Source organism: Mustela erminea, chromosome 3 (assembly GCF_009829155.1).
Source record: "Mustela erminea isolate mMusErm1 chromosome 3, mMusErm1.Pri, whole genome shotgun sequence".
In the NCBI taxonomy this organism is placed as follows: domain Eukaryota; kingdom Metazoa; phylum Chordata; class Mammalia; order Carnivora; family Mustelidae; genus Mustela; species Mustela erminea.
In genome coordinates this window covers 106,250,512-106,272,497 of record NC_045616.1, presented here as the reverse complement: position 1 = coordinate 106,272,497, position 21,986 = coordinate 106,250,512, and the positions used below count along the sequence as shown (strand labels likewise).

At 46.3% G+C, this 21,986-nt stretch overlaps 1 protein-coding gene across 1 annotated transcript in view; it reads right to left on the bottom strand.

Moving 5' to 3' along the window:
- SLIT3 (slit guidance ligand 3) overlaps positions 1-21,986 on the bottom strand; it is a 589,888-nt gene that overhangs the window by 139,616 nt on the left and 428,286 nt on the right. Inside the window, exon 6 of the mRNA XM_032334904.1 lies at positions 16,190-16,261. Within this exon, the coding sequence (XP_032190795.1) occupies positions 16,190-16,261 (72 nt within the window). The remainder of the gene's footprint in view (positions 1-16,189; positions 16,262-21,986) is intronic.

The following is a 21,986-nucleotide window of genomic DNA, read 5'->3' as shown; positions in this document are numbered from 1 at the left end:
AGAAAGAATGTGCTTATGTTCCTCAGCGGAATCCTGTGTACTGTGGCGAGACCAGGGCTCCCCAGTAGGGAAGAACGCACAAGGCCAGGAGATGACAAACTACCGACCACAAGTCAGATCCCATCTCATACAGCCTGTTTTTGTAAATAAGGTCTTACCCATCCATTTATGTATTGTCTACGGCGGCTGCTTCTGTGTTACAAGAGCTGAGCATATGCGACAGAGACCACGGGGCTGGCCGCGCCTAAAATAGTGCCATCTGCCTTTTTATAGAAAGTGTTTACAATCCTGGTTCTCTAGAACTGGGAAGTTCCCGACGCGCCTTTGTCAGTAATTGCCTGTGATGTGGGCAGGCAGCATAACCGCTCTGTAAGAAGAGGGGATTAGGTCAGAAGCTCCCAAAACCCAGGTAGGAAGCCCCAAGCAGCAACTGGTAGGGCTGGGAATCGAAAGCAGGAGGTCTGACTCTAGAATCCACACTCCTGGCCCACAGCACAGGCCCACCTGGACGATGGGTCCCAGTGCTTCCAGAACCTATGATGCTGCAATGAAATCCGAACCAAGAGAGGACCCTGCTCAAGGGACAGGGCAGGTGAATCCACCTTGGGCTGAGTGTGGAATGAACTTGGGTAGTGGTTCTCTAAGTGTGGTCCCCAGACCTGCAGCATCATGTCTTCAGGCCCCACCCAGACCTACTAAAGCAGATGCTTGGCGTGGCGGTGGGGGGTGGGGGGGATGTCCCCCAGCCTCGTGTGTTTTAACATGAGATGCTCCCTCCATAGTTTTCTATGCAAGCTCAAGTTTGAAAACCACCGAGCTAGACAAAAAGCTAAGAATAGAGCCTTTTACCTGAGTGGGAGGACAGCGTACAGGCTACCTTCTTGCTGACTCTGGGACTGGAAGCCTCTTCTGCGGACCGCATGGGGGGTTTCCTGCCTAGAAAGAGCCCCAAGGTCTGAACTAGTACACAGCCCTCCATGGAACTGCTGTACTCACCCTTGGAAAGCTCCAACTTGGCATCTGCCCCCGGCTCCCTGCTGCTCTCTGCTCTGTGCTGACATGTGGCTCTCCCTCACGGCCCTCAAGATAGCCATCTTCGGTCTGGAGGGGCCAAGTCCAGCTGCAGCCACGCCACCCTGGCAACCTTAATAAGGCTGACATTTCCCTCTGTCTCCTCCGATTAGGCCCTCGCTTTATCACTCTGTGCTTTCTTGGCTCTGGCTGTAATCTGCGTGTTGTGTGTCCATAGCACTATGTAATTGACTCTAATGCAGCAGTATTATCTGTGAGCACGTATCACATAATTGCAAAGCCAGGCACCCACAGTAAGTGCCACCGCAGACTCCCAGAGTGCCAGCCCTCGGGGTACTCCTCGAGCCCCTCCTCTTCCCCTCCGCACAGGTAGGGATCCAGGCTCCCTGGGTTGGATAATCCCTCTTGGAAGATAGGCCTATTTCAGCCCTCTTCTCGAGGCAGGCTGATTGTTCCTTACGACTCGTCTCGATAAATAAGGTGGTTCCCTCCTTAACACTCCCCAGGAAGGACATGCATAGTGAGTCATCAGCAGCCATGGCAGTGGAATGTCTTTTTCAAGGGAGCTTGGAGGTGCCCTGACTTGTCCTTACACATACCCAGGTTCCACGGCCAGCCCTCCAATCCCTGAAGCTGGAACTTCTCCAGCAGGGCCTGTATTGAATTCCCAGGGGCAGAAACAAACCAAAGGAGGCAGCAGCATTGTCTGAACAGCAGCAGAGTGCAAAAACTGCGGCGGCAGGACCCCGCAGGGAAGATCTATACTGCCGGCCTGGGGAACGGGAATCACAGGGGATTCCGGCAGGCAACCTGAGGGCCTCAGAAGGAGGGGCTGAGGGCTCACGGCCACTCCGACAGGGAGAGAGGAACGAGGCTGAGGATGCTTTAGATGTCTGCTCCCTTCTCTGGCCTGTACGTCAAAGCAGGGCTGACGTGTCTTGGTCTTGCTTGGTGGCTGCTGACTGATCCACTGTGGCCCCAGGAATAAGGCCCGTTGCTGGTGACTAGGCCCTTCCACATGCTCCTAGGTCCTGGGGATGTGAATGCTTTGGGCTGGCTGAATCCATGATAACGGGGGTAGGTGGTGTCTCTTTGTGGCCTGGCTGCGGGAGAACACACACCGAGTGCCCACGGAGGTTAAGGGAGGCATCCCCAAGCCTTACCCCCAGCCCAGAATCTCTCCCCAACTCAATGACTCAGTCATTTCTGGAGGAAGCTCCCCTGAGCGTTCCCTTCCTATCACCCAGCTGCCCACTTTCTGCTTCGGCCGGAGGCTCTAGGAAACTCTAGAAATCAGGAAGAGCATACACACACACATCCTTTGAGAAAATCTAAACTGAACGTTATCGGTTCTGCCACGAACTCTCTGCCTTCTCTCATCGGCGAGACTAGCGAAGTCTGTGGCTTGGAGGCGAGCCTGCCGAGATCCTCCCGTAAAGATGTCAGTGAGAGCAAGAACAACACTGATACTAATTATTAAGGAGTCGCTATGTGAGGACACTGGGTTGAGCACTTTTCACATGTCATCTCACTTAATTCTCCCCACAATGCTGAGGTAGTCCATTCCATTTTGGAGCCTCAAAAGATCTGCTCTGACCACAGCTCTACAGCTGTGGAGACGGTGTTCAAATACAGGGAAGCGGGATGCCAGGGCCTGATTTTCTTTACCGTTGTGCAAAACTGCCTCTCACGGGATGGTCTGACAGAGGCTGGCTGCCCAATTTCCATGCCTTTTCCAAGGCCGAGATGAGTCCTAGAAGCCAGTGCTGTGCTCAGCCCTCACAGGCTTCCACGTGGTGGGGACCATGGCGTTTGCCTCCCTGCCAACGCTACTCAGAGGCCTTAGCACGACCTGAGCCTCCTCTTGTCTGTAGAGCACAGAGCTTGGCACGGACTGTGAGGACCCTGAGAGAGGCTACGCAGGAGAGGGGCGATTTGGTCTCAGAGCCCTCTGAGCTCAACGTCTGTCTCAACGCGTCTAAGCATTGTCAGCAGCCGCCCTTGCTGTTGGATCGGTTGGTTGGGATTTTTAAGCATTCCCCTCCAAATCAAGAGTACAGATCTGCTTCTTAAGCAAAGCTCATCTCTGGGCTGTTTGGAGCAGGTAGTGAGTCTCTGCGGGCAGACGGCGCAGGAGGACTGAGAGGGACGGAGGGAGAGAGGAGAGAGGATGTGGGAAGCCCTCTCTCGCACACTACCTGCTCCTGCTCTCCGGGACTATCCTGGGTGCCGCCTATTACTGATTTCCTTGATCTCCCTGCGGACCGTTTAAATTAAAGCTCATAACCATTGTGTGGGCATATAATGAAACCAACTGATGCTGCACTGATTAGTCCATTACTCTCAACTGTTAGAAAACATAATGATCTCACAAGGGGCCTTATTCACTGACGTATAGCAGGCGAGCTCTCATTTGACACCTCAAATTAGCAGCCAAAGCAATAACAGCTGGGGTTTTTGTCTCAATATTTGTACCCGACTCTAAAGTGATTTGGCATCGGGTGAGTGTTATTTTTAAACACAGAGCTCTTACCGCCAAGTAACATTTTAAACAGTCTCCAGGTGTCATGTAAAACCTACAGAAATAAATAAAAACAATCAGCTGCCAATGTGAGTCTTTGATGAGACGGATTCCTGAACAAAAGGGCTCGTCTTTGGTTTTCCTTTCATTATATATTCACATTGTGACAGGAAGAAACTCATCTCCTTCTACCCAGCAGAGCCTCAGTGTTCAAAGGGGGTGGGGGGATGCCTCCAAAATAAATGTAGAAAGTGGAAGATCAAAAGAGAATGACGCATCTTCAAATCCTGTCACTGCCCGGTCGGATGTCCGGTAGCTTGGTATTCCTGGGGCTCCAGTATTTTTGGTCCTTTAATTCTCCTTACTCTTTTTTTGAGATCATCACAGACACCGGCTGGTGGTGATTCAGAATGATTTCACTGCCTCCCAACGACCAATTTAATTGTAAAATATACCTTCAACAACAAGAATGCGTGGCCTCTCCCGGTTCTGTTTCGTCATCCTTGGGCTGGGAAACCGGACGATCCGTCTTGTCTACTACATTATTTAGAAATCAAGAAGTTGCCAGTGTGCCAAGATGTCCACAGCGGACTGAGAATAGAAGAACGACCTCCAGCTTACATAACTGAACAGGTGAGCGTGCGGTCAAGGGGGGCGGGTTTGGGGGCGGGCAAAGAGCGATTCCCCACCTCTGCCGCATTTCCGCCCATAAGAGAGGAAGAAGGGGCAAGTTTTTCAACGCCCACTAACGGGGACACAGAGAGAGACGAGAGGACATGCCAGTTTTGCGCCCTGTGGTACAGGCCGGGCCTTGCCCAGTGTTTGGCACATAGAACAACTTGATAAATATTTCCTGCATGGATGGATGAGTTTCCAAATGTGAAGGGTCATGCTTTCGGCATCTTTTCATCCAAATAAATTTCCACTCTGAACAGCCGCCTGGGCTGATCCGGGAGTACAAACTCAATTGCCTGCAGGAGCCAGGCTTTACATCTGAGTAAGTGGGTTGCGTGGGGTCTGCAGTAAACCCCGCTCTGCCACCTGGGATCCTCACTTCTCGTTTCAAAGGCTTGTTGCTATGCCGGAATGTGGGTGCACCTGCTGTTGGTTGTTCCTCTTTGTTTGTTTTTTTAAGAGAAAACCAGACATGTGGAATTTTTATGTGAAGTCTCCTTTTTTTTTTTTTTTTAAATATTGGTGATTAAATCATATAAAGGAACAAAAGTCACAATGAAAAATAACTTGGGTTTGGCTTGCAGATGACAGTTTTTAGTCTCTGAACCAAAAAAAAAATCAATTAAACAATTTGAATCATATATATATCACGTATGTATCACACATACATCATATATGTATATTCAATACATATCCTATATATAACATACTCTGAGACATGTTGAGATATATAAATGTAGCGGTGTATGTGTGTATACACATATGTATATTTATACATAAAATCGAAGTACGTTCATGGTGAAATGTGGTTGACACCTTCCTTCCATACTGCAACTCCAGGAGGGCAGCCACCAGGAACCTACCATTCAAAAGAACTATCTTAAAATATATATATATATATTTTTTTTCTTTATTTATTTGACAGAGAGCACGAGCAGGGGGAGCAGCAGGCAGAGGGATAGGGAGAAGTAGGGTCCCTCCTGAGCAAGGAGCCCGACGTGGGGCTTGATCCCAGAACCCTGGGATCATGACCTGAGCTGAAGGCAGACGTTTAACAGACTGAGCCATCCAGGTGCCCCTCAAGTAAACTATCTTAAGTGATAAAAAAAATTATTCAAGTTTCTTCCACCCCCACCCTCTCCAACTATCATTACCTGGAGACAAAGAGTCTTAAGAAAGTTTCTGTTTATAAGGGTAAGTCTGGGTCCCACCAGGAAGGTGCGTTCTTGCCAGCTTTCCACACACCGTGCATCACTCTTCTGGCCAAATCTGTAAGTTATTTCTTATGTACGGTTTGGAGTTAAGCCACAGGGCGCATGAGGCTCTGTTCCTGGGCTTAGATGCTGGCAAGGTCCAGGTTTACCCTCTGATATTTACAAGGGAAGGGTTCTCTCAGGAAGCTAGACACAGTTTACTTGGGCTACTTGGGTTCAAAGAGATGCAGGGTGCTTCCGCGTCCAGCCTCTGATCACCACTGGTAGCCAGGATCAATGATGTAGAATTCAATCTCTTCCCAGACTGCCTTCCTAACAGACAGCAACCTGTTGGCTACTGCAGTGGTCATCTCCCAAGCAGTGGCTGCAGGACTACAGGGCCCTAGAAAGGGAAGGTTTTGGTCTCCATACTGAACATACGCTGTTCTCTCTGGAAAAACGCTAGAGATTAAGAGATGATGGGATGGATAGTGCATAGAGACTGGCATCACTATTCCTCGTTTCCCTTCTGCCAATACAGGGGAAAGGTAGACGGCAATACAGAGCACTGGATAAAGAGTCAAAGGCTTGGTTCTTCTGTGAAATTTTTCTATGGCAATGTGTAAGTCACTCAACCTTTTGGGGGGAATTCCTTTCTCTTAAAATGAAGCAGTGGGACTGGTTGACCTCCAAGGTCGTTCCAAGTTACAGTTCCACTCAGCTTCTGTGGGGTTAATGGGCTTGCTTCCCTAACTAGATCTCTTGTCTCTATTTTATTAATGGAGAAGGGACGGGTCCAGACATGGGAGCGATTTTCCTACCCAGTTGACTTGGTGGAAACGATTTGCAAGGCTGAAAAAGTGAATAATTGGGATCAGGAAACTATTTCTCGCAGAGACAGAAATTCACATGGGTGGGAGACAGTTTTAATAATCATACTCCTGGGTTTTAATAAAAAAGGGTCTTTTGCAGGTCCAAGATCCAAATGGTTAAATTCAGAAAGAGAAAGGACAGAGCTGGGGGGGTGGGGGTGAGGGGGAGTGGCAGATATCTCAAAGTATTTAACTTCAGAAAATAGACTGTTTAAAAGTGTCTCTTAATGAAGGTGAAACAGCCCCAGTGACCTGGAACAAAGCAAGCAGGGAAACAGGCATGGTGGGAGCTGTGGGGACTTGCAGAGGCCAGTCTTGTCCAAATGGGGTACTTACTCGCCACTCAGCTCTAAACCTGCGAGGTCCAATGAGGTAGCCACAAGCTGAAGGTGGTGATTTCAATTTGGATCAATTAGAATGAAATAAAAATTCAGTTCCTCGGTTGTATAAGCCACACTTCAAGTGTTCCAGAGCCACACTGTGGTTTGCGGCCATCATGCTGGACAGCACAGATAAGAGGCATTTCCTGCACCACACACAGTCCTATGAGACAGCGCCACTCTAGACCATCAGAGCCACATGCCGAGGACTGCCCCAGATTCCAGATATTCTGGGGAAGTTGAAATTGTATAACTTTTAAATAAAATTACCTGGGTTCTAAACATTGGCAACAAATTCTATTTTTTTTTAAACACCGCAAAGACTAAAACAATTAAAAAAATCACACTCTCTATCTGAAGTTTTCAATGAACTATGTGCCAATAGATGGGGTCCTCTGATTTAGTTATAAGTCAAATGGGAATGGGTGCTCTAGAGTTTCTATGAGCCCAAAGAGTCCAGAGATGACCTTGGAGAAACAGAATCAGATTCCCTCCATCCTTCCTCCTCCCCATCCCCTGTTTCTAAGCCCTTTTGCAGATAAAAGCATGGAAGCTGAGAAAGGTACAGCTGATGCTCTGATTCTCCCCCAGCCCTGCATCTCCACGTCGTCCCCATGCCATCCTCCCCTCCACAGAGCCAACTAGCAGGAAGGGGTGGGTCAATTTCCTTGAGTTCCTAGGACCTTGACTTTCAAGACACAGTTCTGCAGAGTAATGGACTCTTGGCCACAGGTGAACTGAGCCAGCCAATATTCTGCATCCTGGATGGAAGTGGAGGTTGAGAAAGGGGCAGGTTCAGCTCTTCAAGGAGTCACAGGTCCCTGGCCTGGAGACCCTTGACAGCCATGAGATAAGAGCTGGACAAGGGCAGGATGCTCCCTGAATACACTCATACACTGCTCACTGAAGCCATTGCTGGCTGCTGGGGGAGAGAGAAAGGAGAGAGGCTGACCATCGGCTCAGGAGTGTGTTTGCAAATCGGTGTAGAAGCTCCATTTTGGGAGTGAACTGACCCCTGTGTGCACTTGGTAGCTCTGTGGTGTTTCCCCACTGGCCTCCTCATCTTGCCGCCAAGAGCAAATTCTCTGGAATCTCTTTTGAAAGGTGCAGTTATTTTTCTAGTTCATTTAAGGTGGGATAAAGCAAAGCTAGTTTGTCAAGCCAGAATTTCAGGCCAGAGACCTGGTGGCTGGAGGAGTCTGTGGCCGCTATGAACAGTAAGACTTCCAACACCTGATTGCACCTAAGTGGTGCTCACGGGGCACCACTTACCAATTCCCAGATCCTCTGTGCTCAAGAACAGTTCAACGACCTTCACCATATCCTCTTAGCCCAGGAATGTACACCAGTGCATTTTCAATCCAGAGACTAAACAGGACTTTAGTTAACAGGAAAGTACAATCGAATGGGAACCCTTGGAACAACCTCCCCCACCCCAATTCTAGCTACTTGAACTTTAAAGTGCTGCGTATTTAAATGGGAAAAAAAAAACCAAGCCAGCCATTTTAAGAACATGGCTATGACTGAGCCTTGAGCCTGGGTTACTCCGAAGGAGGAGTGTGTGTTGTATGGCCCATGTGAGCATTCACAGAAAACCTGGTTCCATTCCTAGGATCCTGGGAGTTCAATGGAAGTTACTGGTGCCTTCCACAAAGTCCAATTTTAATTCTGATTGCCTGAACAAATCACAATTTGTAGCACAGTACCAAAAAGAATCATATTCTGGCAGTATTTTAAGACTTTGAGTAGGCAGTGACAATTCTATGTTCAAAGCTATGTTGTGACGAAATACCTTGATTCCAAAAACATTTTCAGCTCCTAGAGAAGCCCAGGTGAAACACCTTGTCAATAAATGAAAACAAGTCTTGTCTGTTAGAAAAACACCACTTTTGGGGGGCACCTGTGTGGCTCAGTTGTTAAGTGTCTGCTTTCAGCTCAGGTCATGATCCTGGGGTCCTGGGATTGAGCCCCGTGTCGGGCTCCCTGCTCTGCAGAAGGCCTCCTTCTCCCTCTCCCACTCCCCCTGCTTGTGTTCCCTCTCTCACTGAGTCTCTCTCTGTCAAATAAAACCTTTAAAAAAAAAAAAAAAAGAAAACACCACTTTTTACTATGGCTCTAATTTTGTTCATAGGTAATAAAAAAATAATGCCATTTAGCCGGAGGAATAAAAAACCAAAGGTAATGTGAGAAATGTGCTGTTTCAGTAAAATACTACATCATTCAGTATTTAAAATAATTTTGGGATAATCACAGCTTTCGTTCTATTCAGGACTGAAGCGTAACAGAGAATCTGGAGGCTGGGGTGGAGTAGGCTTCCATTTGGTTAGTTAATTTCAACTGAATTTGGTTCCATGTACTTTATCTATCTATCTATCTATTTATTTATTTATTTATTTTTAAAAGTTTATTTATTTGAGAGAGAGGGAGAGAGTGAGCCCTAGAGGGTGTGGTGGGGAGTGGAGGGGACAGATGGAGAGGGACAAGCAGACTGCCTGTTCAACAGAGAGCCCCACCTGGGACTCGATCCCAAGACCCTGAGATCATGACCTGAGCTGAAGGCAGATGCTTAAATGACTGAGCCACCCAGGCACCCCAGTTCCATGTACTTTAAATGACCACCTACTTTGTTTCAGGTTTGTGTGAGGTTCTAGGGTTAAGGCAGTGAAATAGTGCAGGCATGTCCATCTTTGGTTGTGGTGAGCATCCTGGTTGGGTGTTTGTTGTTTGCTAGACTTAGACCTAGGGTACCTCCTTCAATCCATGTACTAGCCTACAGGGTAGGTCTTACTGCTTCTATTTCTCGATGAGGAAACGAACCCCAAACCACCCAGTTTGGTGAAGCTGGACTGGCAGCCAGTCCTATGGGAAGACTCTAACACCCACAAGGTCAACTGTGGCCTTATACCTCCAGGGCCAGTGTGGTTCTGTGGAATTGGATGTAATGCTGATTAAGCTAAGGTCACAGGTTTAGATCTGAGCACCCTGTGGGTCAACTTTTGAAAAAGAAAAACTATCATTCCTGAATCATTAGGGGCATTTACAATAGCCTGTAATCCTATTAATGCATATAAATGTTTCTTTGGCATACGCGCTCCAGAATGCATTTTTAAAATTTTTTTTGTAGCAGAGCAGGGAAGTTCAGGGGCTCAAACACCAGGCAGAGCTTGATTTGCTACTTGAAGAGCAGGCCCAAGTACTTTCCAGGGGCACTTTGGGAAAGTCATTTAGCTTCTCTGAGCCTCAGTTTCCTCCTCAGAAAAATGAGATTTAGAGGTTCTATTTTGTAAGGCTGTGGTGAGGATTTGCATAAAATGCAGCATTCTAGTATCTTGTCATAGTCCCTGGAAGATAGCAGACACTAAGAAACGGAGGCGACAACAGTAATTATAATATCTATAGTGACCATACTAATAATTGTTATCATATCATTGTATTATATGTTGTTAATTACTATTTGTTAATCAGAGCATCTAGTTCTTCACCCAGAGGAAGCTCGGCTGAAGTGGAGGATAGCTCTCCATTCCTATAAAGCTCTGGGTTTTCTGTATTGGGCCGACAAGATCTAGAACATCCTTATACCCAGTGCCCAGCACCCTTCAGCCAGGACAGCAAGCCCATGCTAGAGGAGTAAGCACACCCTGATCTGGGTATCAGGTCTATTGTTAATTTCTTGTCACTGACTTCTTCTTAGACTAGCAAAGGACTTTCTTCTCCATCCTTCTGTGTCTACAAGTAGGGCTTGGGGTCAGGCCATGTTGTACCTGCAGGCATGTGGTTGAATATCTACCCTAAAAATCTGGTCGATTCCCACCCACCACTGCTTTAACTCGTGAATCGTTCTTCTCTAAATGTGGACCAAGGTTGCCTGGGTGGCTCAGTGGGTTAAGCCGCTGCCTTCGGCTCAGGTCATGATCTCAGGGTCCTGGGATCGAGTCCCGCATCGGGCTCTCTGCTCAGCAGGGAGCCTGCTTCCCTTCCTCTCTCTCTCTGCCTGCCTCTCTGCCTACTTGTGATCTCTCTCTGTCAAATAAATAAATAAAATCTTTAAAAAAAAAAAAATAAATGTGGACCAAGAAGGAGCTCAGTACATGGGATAGTGAAGGGGTCCAGGAAACAAGAAACTGGGTGGGGAGTGTTTATCTCACTTCTCATCAGTTCCATAGACCCAATGACAATTTAAAATCAAAGGGAATTTGGAGGCTAGTTTAACTCTTGAGAAGAACTTTCCAGAAGATGGGGCATGAGAGATTCCTGCTTGTTTCTGTGATGTCCTCGCTCAGTTTGGGGGTCCTCGACTCCCATGTCACTTGGTTCTGCTTATACATGTCCATTCAACAATTCTGGTAATCTCTGGCCTCTAGACTTTGATCTTCCAGAGAACTGCTCTTCTGAAGCTTTACTGACTCTGGCACCTGGCACCAGGCTGGCACGCAGTGTGTCCTTGCTTCTCGGATGGATCATAGCACGTTCCACCCCGGCTGGTAAGTAGCTGAAATGAATGGAGCTCGGTGGGAAAGGAGAGTCTATGCATCCCTTCTAAGGAGGGAATGTGCTCTTTAGCCATAACTGTCACAGTGCAGAAATGCAGCCCAGGGTTGCCAATGCTTCTGGTTTACCGGAAACCCAAAGCTGGGCACCTGTACTTTTATGAAAAATTTTATAATTTTAAAACACGAGATGCTAATGTCAATTAAAAAAATACTCCACAAGATTGAAAAAAAAAAAAAAACTCATCTGTGGATGCAACATAGTCTGTGGTCTATCTAGTTTGCAACATCTGGTTTCCAGAGAGCAGAAATCAGGATCATTCCTTGATTCTGTCATGTACTCAAGTCTGCCTTCCTCCCCAAATCTCCTAAATAACATACTTAATAATGGCTCTGAAAGGACAGCTGTGCTTGGGATCCCCTGTCTTACTGAGGGGTATTTTTCTGGACTGCCTAGTTGCATGAAGATGTCCAGTGTGGGCAAAGAGCACAGGATCAGGGGTCTGCAGACCCAGGTTTTAGTCCCCTTGCTGCCACCAACTTGCTGTTTCCCTTGACAAATCCCTTGGCCAGAGCCTGGCCAGGGTGAGGGACGGGGGTAGATACCCAGGTGCAAAATGTTATATGGCCCAGGCCACACTCCTGCCTGTTCTTGATCTCTCTGTGTCTTATCTCCAAATAAGAGGTCATCCTGAAGGTCCTTATAGGCCCAGCTTATAATAAAGCCGATGAATTTCCAAAATTGGCAAGTGACATAAATGAAGGGAGACCTTCAAAACAACGCACGCTGGTTATCTGCAGATGTGTTGGACCTGCATGCAATTTAGCGGGTACCGTGATTTATCAAGGGCAGGCCACTCACTGGGGTACGTGAGCATTTTCAGGCTATGCTCCCGATAGCTTTTGCACGGCATTTTTGGCAGTGTATATCTATTGAACTTCTGATTTGCTGCATGTTGTCAGGAAACAATGTCTGAAAATAATTTTTTCCTCTCCCACAGGACTACTGAAAAAATTATTTTATTAACTAGGTTTTCTTGCTTTTGTTTTCTTTGTCCACACTCTTAATTTTTTTTTTTTTCATTAAACATATTTCTGGCCCAGGACAGCACGGTGGGCAGGGAGGTGCCTGGCTGTCCTCCACCTAGCTGGCCAGGAAACCAGCTCAGAGAGCTGTGACGGAGTGGCTCCTGATCACACAGGGTCAGAAATGCAGTCTTGGCATATGCAACTGCAGTATAACCCCAACTTGGAGGAGACCGAGTATGTGAATCACCAAATGTATAGAACAGGTGGAAAGGAAAGGCCAGTGATTTGGGCAACAGAAGGCCATCTGAGTCATAGCAACTCTCGGTTCAGAACCTTAAGGCCATACAGAAAGCTGGGGCCGGATCGTTGGAATAGCCCGCAGACCACTGAATGACAAAGTCAACTGGTGACGTGCAGAAGCGAGAAGAAATCACCTCTGGGACTAGAATGTAATTCAGTGAAAAAGCAGGACTCTTTTCTTTCCCTGGCAAGTCTGATTTACCTTCAACTTTGTGGGGGTCCACTAACAGGGTAAAGGAAATGACAATTTCAGAAGCATGTGGGAGGCTCCACCACTCTTCTGGGCAGGACTGTGAATCGCCGCTAGCTCGCATAGCCCAGCTCTCGGGGGCCAGTTCGCACTAGTCTGTGGCACCCACTGGCCATGCTTTCTGGGAAGCCGATGCCTTGAGAGCTTTGGCAACACAGATTGGGAAAGCAGCTTGGTAGGACAGTTAGTCACATGGGCTCTGCCACTTACTAGTTAAGCAGCTACTTGGCTTCTTTGAGATGGGTCTTTTGCAGAAGGAGGGCTGTGAGAATATTGAGGGAGAAGGTCCATAAGAGCACCATGGCCACCGTCGGGCACGGGTTACTGCACAGCACATGTTACCAAGGCAGTACCCTCTGTGCTGTGATTCCCCCCTCCGTGTGGCATGGGGGCTTTGAGAAGTTTCACCTGCACTATGCTATTTTCCTTAGTCCCTTTTCTGGCTACCTGGGAAGGGGAGAAGGGGGTGGCTCTTTTCCTTTGTTCCCCATATTCTGTGCAAGATATCCCCCACTGTGCAGGAGCCAAAAATGAGGATGAAGCGAGCAGCTGTCATAGCCTTCTCCAGCCTGGTACCCACTCCTCTCTCTCTACCTCCAGGGGTTCTCACGGGCTCCCCTCAATTCCCATGATGTGTCCTGTAGGACCAACCTCAGCCTGGATGGGAAGAAATTTCACAGCAGTTCCACCCACAGAAAACAATGGAACAGGGGGATCCTATGTGAAATATTTCCACCAATAGTTGACGTCCACAAACTTTCCTTAAGTTAAATTTGAGGGAGCTTTCCATGGGAGTTATCGTGAGTCTTTCCTCGTTTTTTTATTTCATTATGCCTAATGTCAGAGAGAAAACACCTCGAGTAAGACTCTATTTTGTCTTCTTAATTTGAAGACTTCTAAAGCTTTGGATAGTTAAAGATGACCTTTCTGGGGTAGTGTGTTTTGAACCTCTCTCTTTCAGGAACTTATTAAGTTAATATATGATGCCTTCACTTAGTTCCTATTTATTATTTCATTGTCAAGATTCTTTTCGGTGCCTAAGTTGTGATTACAGAGAATTGATATAAAATGTCAATGTGCAGATGAGATTTGGAAGGTCTGGGGGTGGGGAGGGGAGATTCTTTCAATGGAGATGTTGGCTCCTGCCAATTCAGAATGGCTCACCATTAAGATAGATGGTTCCAAAGCCGCATGCCTCTGCTGGAAATTAAGAACCCAGGGAATAAATGATTATGATTAATTTTGAGTACTTAGCCATGTGAAGCCAAATGAGAGTGTCTTTAAAACAAAGCTATTGATCTGGCTTTGTTTGGAACTGAGAAGATAAACTCATCAGATCCCGTGATCTCTTTGTAAAAATACGGAATGAGAACTTTTTTTTTAAACCCCACCATAGGCTTTCAAGCTTCAAGTTTGAGAAACCTGGTGTATCAACATGCTATAATGTACCAACATTTTAAAAATAGCAAACACTGGGGTAGAGAAGAGCAATCCAGTTCTGTCCCAGACAGGGGTTTGATGGGGATGAGGGCACGACAGGGAGGAAGTTAGGGGAATGGAAAGGACAGAAGCCACCGCTTCTTAAAGTTGAGGGAACAGACTCAGAGAGGTTGCATAGCTTGCCCAAAGTCCCACTGTGCCCAGGTGTGTCTGACTGTCCATCCCCATCCTCTTTCCCCCAGACAACCTTCTGGTGAGACGAGGCACCACTCCTAGTACAGAGAGCTAACATGCGGGCTCTCAGGTTGTCACAGCTGTTCCATGGCAGCTGGTGATTTCCATTTCCTGGTCTCTTCCCAAGGAATTCTCTCATCTTCCTGAAGAAAGGGGTGACATGCTCCTGCATCCCTCTCCAGAAATGCTCTTGTGCCGGCGGGAAAATTGCACCTACCCTTCCCAGCCCCTCTCTCCTGATCAGAGAAATCCTGGGTCACTGAACGGGGCTGGCATCCTCTCCCTAGCAGACAAGCATTTGTTGCCCATTCCGGGGTCAGAGTTTGGGTGAGAAGCCACCATCCATCTTAGGACTGACAGCCTGACCTCCCTGGCTGTGGGTCCAGCCGTTTCTGTCCCGGGAATTCGCGGCTTTCATCAGATTTCCGGCTCCTTGCAGTATCAGCATCCCCTTTTATTTCCCGTGATTCCTCTTGGAATCACCTTCCTCTCACACAACGTGGAGAGGCTTTCTCCAACCCGTGCCCACTGTCTGGGGGGCCAGGTGAAAAGAAAGGGACATTTTAATAAATCCATTCAGTCATCGGTTCGACATTTATTCATTCCTCTGGAAGTCAGAGATATATAACCTGGTGATTAGGTAAGGGTTTTGTGCTTTTTTTTTTTTTTTTTTTTTTTTCAGGGGGATGCTGAACAAATCCTACCCTATCCTTCGCTGGATAGAACTATACCATCAGAGCTATTTTTAGAACCAAGCAATTACAGAATTTGGAAAGGGGAAGCCATCCGCAAGTTACAGCAACAAACCCTTCACTTTCCAAATGGGAAAACCGAGACTCTGAGTGCGGAAGGGACTTGCCCAAGGTCACACAGCCAATTAGGGGCTGAGTCAGGACCGAACCACACATCTCCTGGCACAAGTTCTACTAGGCTTTATTGCCTTCCTTTCTAGGTTTCTCCAAATCAGGGACCGCTGGAAGTGTTGTTTGAGTGACAACCATCAAAATGTTTTCTTACACAATTTAACTTCAGTTTGAATGACCCCAAGATGATTCCTAGCTGAATTCTACCCCCAACCCACCCCTGGAAATCAGGTTGGAACCACTGGAAAATCCAGAACACAGGAAGGCAGCTCCACAAGGTATGGGGGTGGGGGGAATTACACCTCCTCTCGCCTCTCCCCCACCCTGCCACTTTAAGGTTACTGCTTAAAGTTTGCACTGAAACCCGAGGCGAGATCCCAGGAGCAATGGCAATGACTAGACTTTACCAGGCTGTTTGGCATCCCCCTGCCCCGTGCCAAGGTCCCTTTGTGATCCTGGGTAATTCCAACTGACCCCTTGGTGCTGTCCCCTCTCGCATCTCCCAGACCTGTAACCTGTCTCTCCCCATGCTCACACTCAAACAGACTCTCCCTGAATGCCCTGGCAGGCGCCGGGGGGCTATTCTGGCCCATCTGTTCCACCCAGCAACAAATACCGCGGGAGCACCGGGGGAGAAAGGACTCAATTGCGACTTAATTAGCAGGAACCCCAGTTTGCGGGAGGTGAGAAATCACACTTCGCTGCCTACAAACACTTTGGCCAAGGTGAGCCAGAGGGATCTCCCGGTTCCCAATTTTAATAGCACTGCAGCAGAAGACACAGAAATGCAATCCACACGGAGCCCCCCTGCACACACACGCCCCCTCTCTCCTCCTCACAGGGACACACACACACACACACACACGCACACGCACACGCACACAAGGCAGCACCGGTCGCAAAATCAACTCACAGGATCTCCAGATCGCGCAGCGCCCGGAAGGCTCCATCTTCAATGCAGCTGATGTGGTTGTTGTCCAGTTGCCTGTGGAAAAGCAAGGGGAGGGCGTGAAGGCTGAGTGGGGGCAGCGCCGAGGAGCCGGGCGGCCCGGGCCGGGCGTCCCCGGCCACCCGAGTGCCTGTCCCTCCACCCCTGGCAGTCTCTGCTCGTCCCTGCCAGGAGCTCGCGCAGAGCCAGCCTGTCTGCCACGCTGCTCCGTCTCTGCTCTCTGACTGTTTGAGAGAACTACACAGACGAGCGCACCAAAGGCTGTCAGGTCTCAGTAAATATTAATTGCGCATTTTTTTTTTTTTTTTTTTTTTAGGCAGAAGGGAGTAATTTCATTACATTAGGGCATCCAATCCATTACGAGCTCTTACCGTCATGTCACTGAAACAATTTCATTAAGCTAAAGGCCTGTAAATCATTGGAGGTCACTGCTCTGCCCTCCGCGACCTCCCAGAATGCTTTTTTCCCTCTCTCCCTCTCCCTCGTCTCCCTTTACTGGAAGTTGCAGTCTTCTGCTCTGACACAGTGCTAAATCTCAAGGCTTTATCTGCCCAAGAGCAGTGAGGGTGCATGGGGAATATACCGATTCCAAATTAGACTCAACTAATCTAATTTTATAGTCTTTTTATTATTCTAAGCACCAAATGTCTGTGGTGGTTTGATGCCTCTGTGCTTTGTTATGGGGTCCATCTGGTAGGTCATTCTATTGAAGCATTTTCTGACTAACTACAGAGCCCCTCAAACTGCACCAAACCACCATCAACATTAAAGAAATCCATTGATGGGGGAAGAAAAGGAATATTGTTATTGCCTTAAAGATGTACCACTTAAATTTAAATTGGGGAGAATTAAATGCACCTATTCTGGGACTCCTTTTTTATTTCCCGTTCCATCTTATGAGCACGAAAATAATGTCTCTTAAAAGGATGCCTTAACTAATATACATTCTAGTTGGGGACTGAGGTATTTTAGTTGAAAGATAATGAATATATACCATTATCCCTAAATCAATATAGGTCTTAAGTGTAAGTCGCGACCACACTCCAACTCAAATCTCGCATTATGTATTAGTCATTTGATTTCTAAAATAAAGGATGATAATACAGAAAACATTTATTGGCACCAGATTGTCTGTTGTATTTTGTGTGCAGAACACACCACGGTCTTTGGGGCGAATGGCTGAAAGAAGTACGGCTGTCCTGAAAAACTCCCTTATTGACTTCTTTTTTTCTTTTGTCTCAGAAAAAAAATCAGCCCCTCTCAGGTGAAGGGATTTCCTGATGCTGGAATTTTCATTTGTGACTTGTACTAATCTACCTCAACAACTCTGTGCAAAAGATGTGTCGACAATACGTTCAGTAACCCTCACGGAGGGTTTTATATTCTGCTGCAGGAAGGTGGATTAAACTTAAAATACTATCATCATCGAGAGACCAGATAGATACAGGATTTCTGTAAAGGCACATGAATGAAACACGTACAATCAGAATGATGTTGTGTGTCACAACAGATGGGCTCTGCCACGATATTACAGGGAACCGAATCATCTCCATAAATGCCCCCGATATAAGATTTAGACATTTAGGGTTTAAAAATAAGCGGCAAATGGATATCACAAGAAGCAGAAACACTCTTTAGGTGGACAACTTCTACATCTAGAATTCAAAGTTCTTACTGATGCCCACTTCCCAGTGTCCTCGCTACCCGGAATTCTTCCCGAGTCTTTCTTAACGTGAGTTTGCTGAATATCCTTCCCCAAGATTTCCTGTAGGTACTGGGGCTGCGGATTTCCCTGCAAAGGTTCTATTAAGGCAGCCTAGTCCTGCTGCCTGGTTTCTAGATTTATCATCAGTTTAAGGGCAGATGATCAACAATGCCTGCCCCACATCAAGGCCACCAAACCTTACCAAGCAAAATGCAATGGAGTTGGCTTTTGGCTCCAAGAAATTCTTCAATAAATATGCTGAATTCGGCAAAAATGGCCCCATCCACCTAAGTACAGAAGTATCTAAATCATCAGATTGAGAAGTCTGGGGTAGTGTACAATGATGGCCGTTTGTGGTGCATCTGCTTCTGGGCAGACATTTCAGAGAGGTCCTTGCTATTAGAATATTATTTATTTGCTGGATTTGTGAGATGCTTCCTGTTGCTTTTCTTTTCGATCATGAGAAACCAAAAATGTACAGAATGTTACGTGGAAAGAATGCAGTTTGCAGGGGAGAAGTGAAATTCATAGAAAGAAGGGAAAGAATGAAGAGGTAGAAAGAGATTAAAAGGGTGGGGGAAAGGTCAGGTGCAAAAGATGACAAACCAAACCAAGCCCACTGTTCAACGTTCCACCAGAGTCCTGCCCGGCGATTACTGGAGCAGCGGAAACAGAGTCTCAGGGAGGGACTTGCTCGCTCTAAGGCTAAAAGCAAGGAAGGTCTCCTACGTGATCAGTTCTGTGATGTTTAAACAGGCTCACTGGGCGGCACAAGCGGACACCTGGTTGTATATTAGTAATGAGGAAAACTGAGCAGTAACAGAAGCGTCTCTGTGGGTGAGTTTTCATAGATGCTCTTAGAATGTATGAAATGTAACAAAATTTCAAATATTTATGCAGAAGTGGGGTGTACATTTATTATAACCACGATTGCCTCCTTTTACTCTACCCACAGATAAACAGTACCCTGGCCTCGGTCGTCAGTCATTCCCATACGCATGGTTTATCAGGAAAGTCTTCGGGCGTATGAGGCCTAGGAGGAGCGTGTCAAGCAAAGGAAAACCTGAGAATTGCTTCATGGCCCAGCTATTAATATCTTCATGGCACTGAGCATCAGAGTGTTCCGTAAAGGTCATTAATTGTCTGCAATCAATCCTGATATTTCATGCAAATAAGCTAGGCCCCTAAAGCAAAGTAAATACATACTTTTCTCAGACAAGGTTGCTTTTTCTTTCAAAATCACATCTCAGATACACAAAAGTTAGTCCCCAAGCACGGGGTGGGGGATGCGAAATAAATGCAAGCCCAGCATCCCTTGGCAGTTGTTTGGAGTGGGGCACTACCAAACACACAGAGATCCTTCTGGAGTTAAGGCCAAAGCCTTTGACTTAGCAGTTTGCTTCTGAGGGTGGATGGAGGCTGCTGAACTGTGTTCTGAGCTCTTGGGTCAAAGGTCCATTTTGCAGCTTTGTAAGGACTCTTTCAAAGGTCCTCTCAAAAACAAATTTAAAAAGCCCATTGCTCACTCCATACTCCGTTGCTCGGGAGGCATGAATGTGCAGAAGGAACTCTGGATATGGGAGCACACAGAACTCAAAGAACTCAGCAAGTCTTGGGATGCCCGATCTTTCTATTTACCCCTGGCAGTAAGAGGTATATTTCACAGATACTGAATCCATTTTTATCACACAAAATGACCTGCCCTGGTGCCTAGCACAGTGCCAGGGACTTCCCAGCTGGCCATGCTTGGTTGCACAGTGAGTCCTTCTACTGAAGGTATGGCAAGGTGGGGTTCAAGCCATGAGCTATGATGTCCTGGCTGTGGCCCTATGTGATGGAGCACTCCTTCTCTGACTATACGGGGAGCATTCTGCCACACACACGTCCGCTGGGGGGGTATTTGGAGAGGATGTTTGGAATAACCTGAGATTTCTGTGGTGAAGATGAGGAGCGGGAAGGCAGTGGATGGAGGGAAGTTTGGCTGGTTTTTTTTTTTTTGGAGGCGACTTTCATCGTCGTCTACTCTATACAGAAAACTCAATTTGATTTACACTCTCCTGCCTGTGACTAAGTCTGGAAGCCCCAAAACATTCATGATATTAAATTAGCTGCTCTAATTTCCCTGGGCAGCTCAGGTTTCACCAAACAATGTGTGCTAAAATGATACCAGAGTCCATTTAGAAAGAACTCCTCCAACAAGAGCTCACAGCCGACTCCCTGAGAGGAGCCTCCCGACTACTGTATTTTTATACTCTGCGAATATAAACAAGTCCGCAAGGAAAGCCAGCATGAGTGAGGACTTAAAAATAATCTTCACCAAAGGCAGACGGGGGAGATAGCACTTTTGTCAGAATTCCCCTTCGTAAGCATAATATTATCACCATTCATCTCCTTCAATCACAATTTCAAATTTCATAATTGAAGCAGAAAAGAAATATTTTTGCAGTTCAGAAACTTAAAGAAGCATATTTAAATCCTTTTCAAAGGGCTTTAAAAAACCTGATGACAATATTAAGAGCCATCTACCTATCTCCTAACCACCCCCCTCACCCCTTCACCGCCCCCCCCCCGCCCCCGCCAACAGCAACAAACAAAGAAAGAAATGTCATGATTTCCATGACACTTTTGAGTCGCCGTGAGGAGAAAACACCTGAAAGATCTCCAGAAACAGGCTTCTGGAAGAAAAGTAGAATTCCCAACTAGTCATCTAGATGCAGGGTCTACATACCGAGGCACATCCATCCAGATGTGTGCTTCTCATGCAGATGTTCTGGGAGACCCCAGAATCTCTGCCCTTGGACAGTGAAACTTAGCCTAAGGGCACTGCTGCTCCAGGCCCCCAATCCAGTCCCGCACGTGCTCCAGGACGGCGCAGCTAGAGAACCCGCAGTCCTCATGCTAAATGGAGAAGGAGCTAAGGTTCAGAGCTCTTTGGAATTAAATAGTTTGCTAATTTCCAAGCAAAATGATCTACACAAAAGGCACACAATAAGGAGAAGGACTTCTGCATGAAATCCACAAGGGAAGCCTTAGAAGAAATTAAAAGCAAGCCTATGGGCTCCGAATCCAACGATTAACTAATCTGTAAGAGCAACTGAGGGTTAGTAGCTATTCATGCTGTGTTAGGTGCCTAGGATACAGAATGAAGTGTAAGACATCCTTTGAAAATTTCTGGAAGAAGCCAGCACCTGTGGTGTTTACATTTCAATTATCTTAAGAGGTCTATGGGAATTCTAAAACTAAACTAATCTAAATTTGTTTTTGATGAAATATATATGTTTCTACATATAAAGTATACTCCTTTTTCCAAAAGAAGAGAAACAGAGTGTTGTAACTATTAAAAAAAAAACAAAAAACAAACAACAGTAACAAAAAACCTGGGGAATCCGTGTTTTCTTAAAACAAAGCGAAGTAGCCCAGGTTTCTTTTCTTCGCATTATCCAAATGTCCTTTAAGCAGAAAACAAGGAATCCAGTAGTGCTTCTTAAGGTTGTTTTTCTTTAAATGACAGTTTAACATTCTAAAAAATCATTATTGAAGAACAAATTATAGAAGTATTTGTCTGTTGCTGGCTGGGGTCTTCAAAAGAAAAAAAAAAGCTCAAGGTTATTTTAACTGGCAAAGGGGAAAAAAATATGTTCAAAAAGAAATGTATACACTCCATATAATTGAGTACTGGCCACACTTTGTAGGCAAATCAAACACTTGATCTAAGCCACAGTCTGCTAATGAATTGTCACTGCTTCTCATCATTAAGGAGCTACTGTAATTCCACATTAAAATGACATCTCAAATGAACAAAAAGAGGTGAATCTATTATTTTGCACATTTGGTACACTTGTCCACCAGACCCAAGAATACATGCATATTGATATGTTTACCGATCCATGAATTATTTATGTATCCACAATGGTTCCTGTCTATAGAACTGACAACTTTATGCCTATTTCCCCTACATAATAATTACATGCAATATCTCCCTACTGTATGCATGTAAATGCAAGTGCTTATTATAAATTATATATATACTTTATAATATATGATACACATATAAAT